A 13,779-nucleotide genomic window follows, 5' to 3' on the forward strand; every position below is an offset into this window, starting at 1 on the left:
CTTTGCCATTTGCTAGTTGTACGACCTTGGGGAAGTTACTCAAATATTCTGTTTCAGTTTTTTCAGCTATAAAAGGAGGGGGTACACCAAAGTCAGAGGACATGGGTTCAAATCCTACCTCTGATACTCAATACTTATATGACCTTGGGCAATTACTTGACCTCCCTGGCCTTCATTTTCTTATTCTACAAGATAAGATGGTTGGACTAGATGACTGCTGAAGTCTCTTTCATCTTCTAGATCTATGTTTCTATGATCCTTCCAACACTCAGAGTATATGAGAACTCTGAAAAAAGCCAGCCAGTATAAAAGATATACTTCTTCCTCACCCTCCTCCATCCCCAAACAAAAAACAAGTCTCTTCTGGATTGTTCCCAAAAGTGATTTTCTGAACTACCTTTTCCCAGGCTTCCATTTTAGGATAAATATCCCTCTTTCACTCATTCCTTTCAGTATGTTCTTACTATTTATTTACCAGTAAAGTACAAAACTACCAATGAGTCCAAAACTAACAGATGATAAGAATGGCTAAAGGTCACGTTTTATTAATTCCTCAATTATATTTGTGGTTTAAAAAAAATCTTGCTGTAGTTTTCATCTTGAAAGAAAAGGCTTATCGTACTTCAGTAATCTTAAGTATATCACTGAGGAGAAGTGAAGTGTAAAGGATAAAGAGCTGGCCTCAGAATCAGAAGGACCTAGGTTCAAAACCTTCCACTAACAGGTAATTGCTATGTGATACCCTAGGCAAGTCTCCTAATCTTTCCCCAGGCAACTCTTTATGATTATAAATTGCTATGTGGTTGCCAATCCACATTGATAGAGGGTGTTTCTTTACTAGAAGTTCCTTACTCTGATAAAATCACAGGTCCAGACTCAAAAAAAGAAAAGCAACACCTATCAGGGTACCAAGTTCCTTTAGGCCAATTATTTTTACTCTGCTTTCTCTTTGTTTATTGATTACTTCCTCTTTTGCAGAGAAGAGAATAATATGATACCATCCAAAATGGCTTTTGCATGGCCTTGAGCGTATCAATAACCTTTGAGTCTGTTTCCTTATCTATAAAAGGAAAGGGTCCCTTGCAGCTCCAACGTTTCCATCTAGTTCTAATATTTTATGATCACATACTCTAATGCCCTTTCCAAAACTAACATTATACACGCTACGTCCTAACATTCTATAGATGTGTACTCAGGTGGCTTCCAGCTGTAATATTCTATTAATCCATCTTATTAGTCTGTAAGAGCAACCAAGCATTCTCATTTCAATATCAGCAGACGTTCTTATTGAATGAACAAAATAACTAACGATAGAGTCTGATTTCTCTACTCTCACTCAGGAGGAGGGGGAGAGCAGGTGGGGAATAGTAAGGGCTTTCAAGATAAAGATGAATAATAAGGATGAATAAGAAGACATCTCACATACAATGCCTAGATTATATAGGCACCGTATCCCCATATACCCCAGGTGTTCAACTAAGAAAGAGGAAATTCCAAGCTATCATTAAGGAAAGACAATAATTCTCTAACTGCAATAAGTCCAGCTCTAAGTTGTCTAAAGCTGCTCTTACTTCAAAGTCACCCTAACCTTACCTGTTAATGCCAGGTTCAGTTTTCTACCTTCTCTAAATTCATTTAGTTAGCAATTACTGATTACCTACCATCTATAGTGGGATAGGAGTCAGAAGACTTAGATTCGAGTCCTGGCCCTGCTACTAAATAGCTAAGCGACCTTGCTTGGGCTCATCACTTGACTTCTCTGGGCCTGTTTTCCCACCTTTTAACATGGGAGAGTTGAGATAGATGATATCCAAGATCTCTGACAGCTATAATTTCTATTACTCTCCACGACACTATTAGGTACTCAAGAACAGTGTCTAGCACCCTACAGACCAAGAAGGGAAGATAAGTAAAACAGAGATTGTTATCAAAGGAGACAAATGTCTAGATGTCATTTATTTTCAGAAACAGCACTGGATTTGGACCTGAAAGACCTGGGTTCTAGTTGTGGGTCTGTCACTAATTTGTCATAGGGTTCTGGGTAAAGTGATTTAACCCCTATGAACTTTTGTATGTCTATTTGTAAAACAAGGTTTGGGAAGAGGTATAGAATAGAGAATATTCCTAAAATTCTTTCCAGCTCTAACGTTCTCTAACTATTGTTTTTTGGAAATGATCATTCCTAACCAGTCCTATTTCTTCTAGTAAGCTATAACTTTCTAGATACAAACTAAAGAGACCGAGGGATGCAAACAGCACTGTCAAGCCTTCAGGAGACCTGAAATATTTTAAGATGATGGAAGTCTTTGGTACCTGAACTGTTCACCTTGATGTACTTAGACACTCTGCTTCCCGGAGACCATTAAAGATGCCGTTTCAGCAGAGAATTGTAGTGTAACGACCATATGTCATCAGCAAATAGTATTTATTAAGCACCCACATGCCCCCAGATCTACATATAAGTATCTTGATCCCTATGGATTACATTAGTTGTAACTACTACTGTTTAGATAGCTGAGAGCTGAGAATTTCTAAACACATTTAGCTAAACGTGTAATCAGCTGTGAACTCTAAATGAGTATACAGTCAGCTCTCAATAACTCAGGGCCTTTTCATCTGGTCCATAACTTGTCTGAGGCCCTTCACCTCTGCTCCTCCTTGGGGTCTCTTACTGCTCACTAATGGATGTGCAGAAAAGAATGGAGGTCTGTTTTGCTTCTGGGTGTGGCTCTTGTGAGGAAGAGAAGGGAAACAACTGGCTCAGAACAAAGCTTTAGGAATATTAAGCCTCTCCTAGAAACATGGATAATCAAGAGTTGACTGTAGTGCTTAGGAGACAACAAAGACTGTGACATGTAGGCAGCCAGTAAAACCACATCTGAATCCAACGTGCTATTTGGAGCAGGAGGGAGCCAGGGTGGTTTCTGAAGCAATTATAATGTCAGAGGCTGACATTATAAGAATAAAGAATCTGATGCATATTCAGGGCCAGAATTCTATCACAGTTGCACAAACTTCAGGGAAAGACTCAGTGGGTGGGAGCGTATGGGGCTATGGAGGAGGAAGAGAAATGTGCTTACCTGACTCCTTCTGCTCTCCCAGTTTGTCTAGAATGTTGAAGGAAATGTCCAGGTACTCTCTCTGGATAGCACTGACTGCAATCTTCCTCTGCTTCCTTTGCCTAGGCACGATCTGGATCTTAAATTCAGACTCCTCAGTTCCATCCTCTCCTGCTTTTTGTTCAGCATTCTGCTCTGTGTCAGACTCAGCACTAGCATCAGGCTTTTCACTTTCAGACTGACTCTCAGCATCTTCAGGTACTTTAAGGAGAACTGTTTTGGCACATGAACTTGAACTCTGTCTACCTTCCTTTTCTTCCTCCATGCTAAGCTCAGTGCTATCATCACCTGACATCTCAGGGAGGGCAAAAGATTTCTGCAGAAGGTCTCGCTTCTGTTTCAGAGTGAGAGGGCTACCACAGGAAAATTCCTGAAGTGTCTCCAGCTTTGACAACTCTTCACCATCTTTTGGGTCTTCAGAAAGCTGGGTAGGGGTTTCCTTTTTCTCTGATGACCGACTATTTCTTCTGTCCTTAGAAGAAAAATCTTTAGAGCAATCTTCTACACTAACTTGCACAAGAGGAGTTGTGCTTAAGCTGAGCACAGAGGGCCCAGTGGGAGTTGAAGGAAAGGACAGAGTATTTTTACTAGAGATACCCTCAGTACCTTGTTCCATTGTTTCCTCCTCTTCATCACTTTCCACTATTCGGAGAGGAGGAAGAGGCTCAAAGACAAGAGAGTCACTGTCTGATGTGGAGATGATTGAGCACTTTTCATGCCCTGATGTGGAATCTGATGACAAATCAATAAGATCTAGATCCTCTTTAGGAGTAGAAGGTTTTTCTGGACTATCAACTTTCACCTCAAACGTCTCCATGCAGTTTAATCTGACTTCTGGTATGACTGGTCTTCGGGTTTCTTGAAAACCCTCTATAATGGGGTTCTCAGGGATTTCTGTATTGTCCAGCCTGGTAGAAGAATTCTGTCTGGGTCTTCCATAGTCATTTTGTCTATGTGTGATGTAAGCAGCATGGGTAGATGGCTTATCTATATCGCACCGGTCTATGCAGGACTTCCTACGATGCTCATCTAAGGTAAACAACAAGGAGTCTGCATTCCCTATATCAAGAGATTTTTGTTTTAAAGAGCGCAGCTTTTTTTTCTGAATGCTTTCTTCTCTCACACAGCGTAGAATGCTGTCTTGAAATGCACCCGTTTCTCTATATTCAGCCAGTTCTATTTCACCTGATTAAAACAGAAAAAGCTAGTACTATTTTACTTGACGATCCACTTTTTTCCCCTCATGCTCCAGCACATAATTGGCATAAACCATAATCCACAATCCCAGCACCACAAGTGGGGAAAACTGACTTTCTGGGCAAGTTCTTAGCAAGGCTTTCTAATTGCAAGAACCAGATTAGAACTGTGCCATGGGACAACCAAAATGGCACTCTAAGGTCTGTTTTTGCAGACAATTAGGTTTCCAAATAATTCCTCAGCTCTGTTCAGTTGAGCCCTAGATGGGGTTTGTTTGGCTGAATCAGATCTAAGGAACTGTATTCAGGTTGTGTGGAAGAGAAGCAAACATTTTGCAACAAATCAAATTAAGCAATGGCCCTCTGAGACAATCATGACAATTAATGATGTATCTGTCAATTCTCGTATATATATAAATGTATCTATATATATACTGTTTGTGCATACATATATATCAAAATCAATAGTATTAAAAAAAGTGTAGTAACATAATCAAATTAAGTTTTAGCCTAAAACAAACAGTAGAGTACAACATTTCTGCATAAAATTACTAAGATAAAAAATTCATACTTCTCTGCACATTCATCTCAACCGGTTGATATTTCACCATTTTGCTGCCGCCTATCCTTTTCAATCTTGCAAAAAAAGTTTGAGACTCCTTATTGCAGGGTCCAGTAGGTGTATCATGAATATCAGATTCATCAAAAACACTATCTTCCTCTAATTGGGGAGAGAAAGTCATAATTACACTTAAGAGACTCCACCATCTCTTAGGCTGTGTCTACACTAGTGTTTCCATGAAAGCATTTGTGGAATTAAGTTTTGAGGAAGGTATCTACACCAACCTAGTTCAAGTCATGGCTTGGTACTATTTCAAGATTTCAAATTTTCTACCTGTGCAGCACAGCAACCTACCAAGAGGCTGCCATCATACTTCATGCTACAGCGTCATTTCCAGGATACAGATCTCACTACCCCAATGTAGCCAGATGGGGGAAGGGAGTTGTTAAATGCTCTTAAAACTGCATGATACTTTTTTTACACCGGGGCAACTGGCTGAGCCAACTTATTTTCTTTTTTTGTTTTGTCTGATTTTTTGAGTCTACTTTGATGAAAGGAAATTAAACTATACAAGACCATGTTAGAATGTGGAATTTTTTTTTAATCCTGGGGGAGTTTTAAGACTAGTATAGACACAGCCTAGCACTACATGCACCTTTAACTTTGTAAATGCAAAATACTGTACTCTACATTTGATAATGAAACACACAACACAGAAAAAGCTTATAAAAGCCATTTGTTATCTCAAAAGCTCCACAAATGATTATGGACTGAAAGAGTAAATAAGCAAAAACAAAAAAACAAAAAAAATTTCCTAATACAATTAAGATTCTTCCTCTGTGGTATTCATCATATGTTACTGTAATATACTTCATGAGATTCCAAAAGCATCTCTTTCATAGTCCTAAGGGTCAGTGCACATGTGGACTCATACACACACACACACAAACACACACACACACACACACACACATGCTAATTTATTTGTTCAGTGTGCTTGTCCGGGTGCCAAGTCCTCTTTTGGATATCTCCTGTAGGTCACTTTTAAATCACAGATAGGACCAGAGGCAAATTAATGATGAAAACAGCAAAGATCCAGAGAATTCTTTCAGAAAGTCCACTTCCTTTGATTTTTTATCATGCCCAGAAGGCAACAAATGAGCAAGGGAAAAAACTACTGACATGCGTCACACACCATGATTAACAAAAATGGCATTCTATTCTTACTCAGCAGGACTTACATACCTCAAAGACAATTTTTTTTCGATTTTTCTCAATGAAATAATAGTGTTTGGGCTTTATTTAGTGCAACCTGGCTTCTAGACCCATTATCAAGAACAATGAAGCCAAGGTGTGGTTATGATTATTTTGTTTACTTTTTGAGTATTAACCACATGCTAGTTGAAGTAGCAGAAAAGTAACTGCACTTCAGGTATCATTCTTACCCTACCTAGATTCTGCAAGTCAATTTAACATCAGACAGAACCCATTAACAAAACTACATATGCTGAACTTTTTATTCAAATGAAAAGTAAATGCTTATGATGAATTTGCCTTTAGGATTAAGGCCCAACTGCTGAGCTATATAGATATAACATTACTATTGTCATCGCTCAAAGAAAAGATATTATGTCCAGATCTGCTTTAATATGACAATGACAGGTATGTCAGTTCCACTTCTTAGCTCTCCATTTTGAAAAGCAAAATTGAGGGAGTATATGATTCCCTTTTGACTCCACTCCCAGAGTTGGAAAATATTGTTCATTAAAGTGCTGAATGAACAGAAAACTATGTCCAACCTCTGTCCCAAAACAGGAGCTAAAACCAACCTCTAGAACAACCTAAACAGAGGTTAGGAAAAGTCAGGGGCCAAACCAGGGGGTTATGACTACTTCAGGGCAGGTTTTTGGTAGCCCTAGTAATCCAAACCTAACTTGACCCTTGGATCCCACTCTAGAATCAGGCTAGAAATTTGAATTATCCTAGAATCAAATTGGCATCTGTAAATAATAAAGTAATAGTTCTTGGTTCAATCAAGACTGTATCTATACCCCTATAGTTCATTATAATATCAATTAGCTCCAAATAGGTCAGATGAAGTCAATCTAGCATTTATTGTGGAAAAGTGCCTCTGCTCTTCAAATCTGCTCTCATAAGAATATTTCTGATGTTAATTACATTCTTCTTATAATTTACTTTTATTGTTTCATTCCAAGAAAAACAGTTACCTGGAAAATGCTTACTAAAACAAGGTCATTATAATCTGTATGCTTAGGATGTTTGGGATGTACTCCCTAATGAGAAAGCAAATGAAATAACATATATAAAGTGTTTTGCAAACCTTAAGGTGTTAGCTACTATCGTGAACAGAATCTTGAATCACCAATCCAGACCATTTATTATTGACAGATGACAATAGGAGATGTTTTCAACCCTAGATTCATTCAAATTATGATTCTGATTTCAGAAACACACTTGAGACTTTCAAAACGATGGCTCCTTAGAGTGCTGGAGAACATATTTTTTTGGTGACATATCAAAGAAAGAAATTTCCTAATGGTTCTGAAAAGGTTCATAAAGGCTTCTTCACTAAATATCAAATGATTCATAGAGACAATACTATTAATGTCAAAAAAGTCTGGTAATTTCTCTTCAAGGAACATTTGAAAATTAATAAAGCAGGGTTAGAAGGGAAAGTTTTAAAAAGAAATAAAGGATTGATATGTAGGTTGACTCTGAAAGAACCCCTCTCTCCCAAACACATCATGCAAGGTGTATTAAGCAGAATAGGGGGTAAAATTCAGATGCTGAAAGTACCTTTTTCTTTCTCACTGTATCTGCTGATGTTACTGTTGTCACTGTACAAAGGTCCTGCAGTAGCATGAGGCCTACAGCTGTGATACTGTGCGTTGAGCGTATTGACTGTTATATGGATGAGATGCAACATAACCTTGCTGATATCACAATCTCGGTATGGATACTGCAAATAAAATGAAATACATTATAGATATACATATATGAAACATTTCACAATAATATTGTTAATTCATTTATTCAGCAAATATTTATTGATTGCTTACTATATGCAAGACATTGTCCTATGAGCTGGGTATACAACGTTAAAAGTAAAACAAGTCCCTTCCCTCCAGGGAATATGATAAGTAATCATATAAATATAAAGTAGTACAAAGTAATTTCAAGAGGGGGAGGGAGAGGGAGCACTAATAAATGGAGGAAGGAGGCAAGGCCTTATGGAGGAGGTAGCACTTGAGCTAGCTTTAAAGGAAAGTAACAGTTCTAACAGGCAGGAGTGAGGAGGGAACACAGTTAACAAATGCAGGGAGACTGATGCAAATCAAAGAAGTGGGGCTTGGAACATTGCATATGGAGAAAAGTTAGCAGGTCAGCTCGACCAGAAGAGATTATGTATGAAAAGGATGGATAGGAAATAAAGCTGGAAACGGAGGTAAAAGAACTATGAGAAATAACAAAATCTGTAGTCTACCAGAGAGATATGAAATAAAAACATATAAATAAAATAAGCAACATTTCATGTTAAGTTGTATGAGATTCAAGGCAGGAAGGTCATTAGTAACAAGGGGGATCATATCAGGCTGCACAAAAGAGGTGATATTTGAGTTGGGCTTTGAAATATGGATAAAAATGCAATATGTAAAGCAAGAAGAAGGCATCGAAGGCCAAGTAACAGCCCAATAAAAGGTATGGAAGCTGGAGCATAAACACTACATTCTGGGAACAAGAAAAAGACCAGTTTGGCTAAAGAGTACATGGAAAGTAGAGATATGAGACAAAGTAGCACAGGTAAAATAATGCCCAATTTTAGAGAGCCTTAAATCACAAGCAAAGGAATTTGAATTATATTTAGAAAAAATAGGGAGCCAGTGAAGATTTATGAGCAAAAAAAATGACATATCCAAATCTAGATATAATAAAGATTATTCTAGTATAAAGACTAGACTAAAGGGAAATTAAATTAAAGGCAGAAAGATCTGCTGGGAGGCTAATACAATAGTTTAGTCAAACAGAATGAAAGCCTCTAGTAGGGTAGTGGCAGTGGAAATAAAGAGAGGGAAAATAAATTCAAAATGGATTTAGAAAGAGAGAATCAATGGGACAAAGTAATTGACTGGATATAAGAAGAAAAGAGAAAGGAAGAGTCAAAGACAATTCCAAGGCTTCTAACAGGGGATATTGACAAAATTTACATAACAAACTCCCCTGTAATATCATTTGGCCACAGAATAGACTAGCCTAGTTCAGCCCAGGAATATTCTATGTTATAATCTCAGATTTATTTAGAGGTCCATTTTAAACTCTTGTAGTCTTAATTTTGGTCACTTGGGAATGAATTGCAATTTATAACATAGCTCCTATGGAACTTTCTCCTGTAATATTGCTTTCCTTTTATTAAATTTTTAGACAACCAATTTAAAATTAGATTCAGTTTGGTACAAAGAGCTTTGGATTTCCTATCAGAGACTGGGATTCAAATCCTGGTTCTAACACTTATTATCTGTGTGACCCTGAGCAATCCACTTTACTTTGACCCCTGTGCCAAAGTTTTCTTAACTGTAAAATAAGGATGATAATAATGTCTCTGTTATCTCACTCACAGTGCTGCTGTGAGAGATAAAATGAGATAATATATGTAAGGTCCTTTGTAAACTCTAAAGTACTATAGAAATGTTAGTAATCATTATAAACTCTTTAGGAGTTCACAGTAGCTATTGGCCTGTAAGAACCTTAAAAACAAAGAATATGTCTCATCTAAAATTTGCACATCCCTCAGAATACCTAGCACAGTATTCTGCATTAAGCACTTAATAAATATTTGTTGGGATGCTGAAATATTTTAAGACACTATTTTAACGCTCTCCCAAGCATCTGCATAGACCTCAATTCCAAGTTACATAAGGCTAATTTTCTTTGGAGGCTCACGAACACCATGCCTGAAGTTGCAGAATGGCTGCCTAAGTACTATGTTAATGCTAGATTCCCTAAAAGGATCATTGTGCCCAGAATGGAAAAGTAACAAAGGTGGCTCACCTTATAAAGAATAACAAGTAATGCCTTCAACCACATCTGCCGAATATGAGGCTTCAGGGACCATAGGGAGCAACGAGGCGGCTGTTGAAAGTAATGTCGCAGCTGAGGACAAGAGCAGTACTTAAGCACTTGAACCACTAAAGGGAGAAGATGTTTTCCCAGATTGATGTTATAATCCATCACCTGAAATAGATATAAATTGATCAATGAAAGCAAATTGAAGCATTCATGCTTACCACCCCCCTCTTTTTTCTGTCTTGTTGGTGCCCTCACCCCCACATTTCCTTCAACAGTAGCTATTCAACATCTAGCAAAGTTCTGAAGTTAAGTATTATCAGGAGATAAAGTCATGAAAAAAACAATGTCCCTGATATTACACTCTAATAAGAGGACAAGATATAAACACAAGCAACTACAATACAAGGCAGAATGTGCCAGGTCCCCAAGACAGATGCAATTCTCACTCCTTTCATGAAGTCCTCCCTGACCATCCCTACCCACAGTTGTCTCTTACTCATGAATTACCTGCACTAGTTATCTATATTCCTCACAGCATCATAAAGTCACGGCACCTCAGAACTGGAAAAGACCTCTGAGGTCATCTTGCCTATCTAATTCTCTGACTTCTGTACACTAAAGGCAGTGTGTTGTAAGGGAAAGTGTTCTAGATTTGGAGTAAGAAATTCTAGACCTGACCTGGCTCTGAATGAAAGGCAGCACATAGTAGATGGAATGTTGGCCTTGGAGTCCTGCATCTGACATACACTGGACATGTGACCTGGGGCATCATAACCTTTCAGTGCTCCTAGCTAGTCTATCTAATATGACAGGTTTGCAAAGATCTCTCTAATCCGCTTTGATAAGGACAATTCTTTACGGGGAGTTCCCTACACTGATAAAATCATGATCCAGATTTTTAAAAATAAATCCTTACATATGTATATATACACATAGAAATATGTACAATGTATATTACTAATATGTTAATCCATTCGTGTTTCTATAAATACAAATATATGTATGTTTTATATATGAGGTCAGGAGCCATTCACCTTACTCATCTTTATATTATACATAGTACACACTCACCAAATACTTGATGGAGGGAGAAATGAATGGATGAATGGATGAATGAGTGAGTGAATGAATGAATGAATGAAAAAGGACAAAGCATAAGCCTACTCTCAGTGTCAATCAGAAAATTGGAGGGGAAAAAATCTCAATTAAATGTGCCCAATGTCAAAACAAACAAAAGACTGTCCGCAAGGCTACTGTTTACATGATAACATTAGAGGTCTGAGTTCAAAGTCTTCCCTTGGTTTGGCATGTAAAACTGCATACCCTCTACCACCACCATATGAATGAGAGGCATGCATTGATCTATCAGCATCATCAAAAGTAATTTTGGGAAATATTGAATTGTGTAACCTATACTACAAAATGTAGTAGAAAACTCTGTCGGTACTGTACAAGGAGAATTACACTGACCAGGATGTTGTAGAAGGAATTTCTGTTCTACTGCTGGAAAATATGTTCAATCATCTAGCACAGGGACCTAAGATTATCTCCATCTCTGAGATTCTGTGATTCAACAATTTTAGAGTTCTCTGAACAGTTTTAAGGGCTTACAGTAGAAACACAGTTGAAAAATTGTTAATGTGCATATATTTATAACTAATGAACTGCATATATATATACACATAAAAATTCAAATATATGTGTATTATATATGTGCATATACATATATATGCTTGAATACTTCTAGTGATGGGGAATTATATGACCATATATTAAAGTCTTCTTACAATTCTATAGAGAACTTCGATGATATATCATAAGGTAAAAGGACATAAGTATTTTGTAACATCATACACCGACTTTACTTCCCAAAGAAAACTCCAAAGGAAAATTCAGAAGACAATTATAGAAAGAAGGCAAGGATTATTAAATTTCCTGCTGCCTAATGTCTTTCCAACTCCGTACAGCTGCTGCCTGATATAGCCATATATTTCATGGCTGTAAGTGCTTGAAGAAGTCGTACCCACAGCTCCCATTCTGAAACCTGGTGCCTTAAAGTACAGGCTGGCTACCTGTTATACTCATAACTAGCCCTTGTCCAATCTCCTATCTCCTCTGTAAAATGAAGTCAATTATACTTTTACACTACCTACCTTATTGGCATGTCTTGAGGGAAATGCTTTTTTAAAATATGAAATGCCATATAAATGTGAACTTCTCTATCTCCTAAGGGTGGCCTACTTTTTCCTGCCTCCATGCTTTTTCCCAGACTGTTCTCTATACTTGGCATTTCTTCCCTTCCCTTCTTTTCCTGGTAAATTGTAATCTGTTAAAGTCTGGTATGAATGACATCTTCATGAAACCAGCCCTGCTCTTCCTGGTGAGTAACAACCTTCCCCTTCCGACAGCATATAGCACATTGTTATGCAACTCTCTAATGCTATCATGTAATGCTGTGTTTTTCTTATCCCACTCCTGGATTATGAGTACAGGGACCATGTCTTATCTTAACTTTTATCTGTCCTGCACCGACACAATGCTTCACACACAGTAGGTGCTTAATATTGTTTGTTGAATGATCTAGTATTTATATTACCGAATGACACTTTGCACATTTTAAAAACTGCTTATATTATACAGCTAGGAAGTTGACTAATTCTCGTATATGGCTTACCTAACTGAGAGAGTCTATTGAGAATGAAAGCCACACTTACTTGTGCAATTCCAGCAATAAATGCATTGAAACAAGTCGAGAGGCGCATTTTTTGAGGGGCTATCATAAAGCATCCTTCTTGCTGGTCATAACCAAGTAAAACATACAAGTGCCGTTTGACTGTGTTAAAGGCCTTAGCACTACTGATGTCTGACTCCGCACTACTCTCATCTTTAGCCATAAACTTCATTAAAACTGTAATCAGCTGGTGGACTGTCTGATGATCAATCCCAGCATCCTCAGGGAGCAAATCCTTTATGGTGTTATCATTCTCAGGAGACTGTTGCCCTGTCAATATAAGAAATGCTGTTAGTTAGATCTGTGTTAAGTTTTCATGATCTCTGACTTAGACTGCTTCCATGATATTTTAAAATTTCAGTTCTCAACAAGAAACATAAAGACATACTATGCCCAAGAAAGCAAAGCATTAGCTGGGGAGGGGCAGACCCTTCTATTCTTCAAATAACACAGCAAATCAATCTTGTAATATCATGGAAGTGGTGATAAAAATAGAATATCTTGAGTGGGAACGAGGTCATATATCATAAGCAAAACAAATATTTAATGCACTTTGCATCTGGTTGGTTTTTAAAGGGAATATCACTTTATAAAATTCTATAGTCCATGTTACATGAAAAGTATCACTAAAGCAGGGGTCCTTAATCTGGAATCTGAGAATCTTTTAAAAAGATTTTTAAACTATACTTAAATATAATTGGTCTCCTTTGTTACCCTATGTATTGTGTTTTATGAATAAATATATCATTCTAAGTAGGGGGTCCATAGGCTTCACTAGACTGTCAAAGGAGTCCACCACACACACACACACACACACATACACACACACACACACAGAGTTAAGAACTCCTGATCTAGAGTTTTATACAGTAAATGTTTAAGAACAGCAATAAAAATATTTCACCAAAAACCAAGGAGGATAAAAAGGACTAATGATATCCTACAGCTAAAATTATTGGACAGTTGCATCATTTTGTTAAAATTGAAGGATTACAGAGTTCTAAAAGACCTCAGAGGTTACCCAGGCTAAATCGTATATGAACAGAATCCCCTCTACTGTGTCTCTGATGAAGAATTCACTACTTC

At 37.5% G+C, this 13,779-nt stretch overlaps 1 protein-coding gene across 1 annotated transcript in view; it reads right to left on the reverse strand.

Annotated features, from left to right (window-relative positions):
- Positions 1-13,779, reverse strand: part of UNC79 (unc-79 homolog, NALCN channel complex subunit) — a 291,664-nt gene that overhangs the window by 108,790 nt on the left and 169,095 nt on the right. The window contains exons 26-30 of the mRNA XM_036735956.1: positions 12,677-12,963; positions 9,945-10,127; positions 7,695-7,857; positions 4,887-5,036; positions 3,081-4,304 (exon numbers count right to left, since the gene is read on the reverse strand). Coding sequence (XP_036591851.1) covers positions 3,081-4,304; positions 4,887-5,036; positions 7,695-7,857; positions 9,945-10,127; positions 12,677-12,963 — 2,007 coding nt within the window. The remainder of the gene's footprint in view (positions 1-3,080; positions 4,305-4,886; positions 5,037-7,694; positions 7,858-9,944; positions 10,128-12,676; positions 12,964-13,779) is intronic.

The sequence above is a fragment of the Trichosurus vulpecula genome, chromosome 8, assembly GCF_011100635.1.
Source record: "Trichosurus vulpecula isolate mTriVul1 chromosome 8, mTriVul1.pri, whole genome shotgun sequence".
Lineage (NCBI taxonomy): Eukaryota > Metazoa > Chordata > Mammalia > Diprotodontia > Phalangeridae > Trichosurus > Trichosurus vulpecula.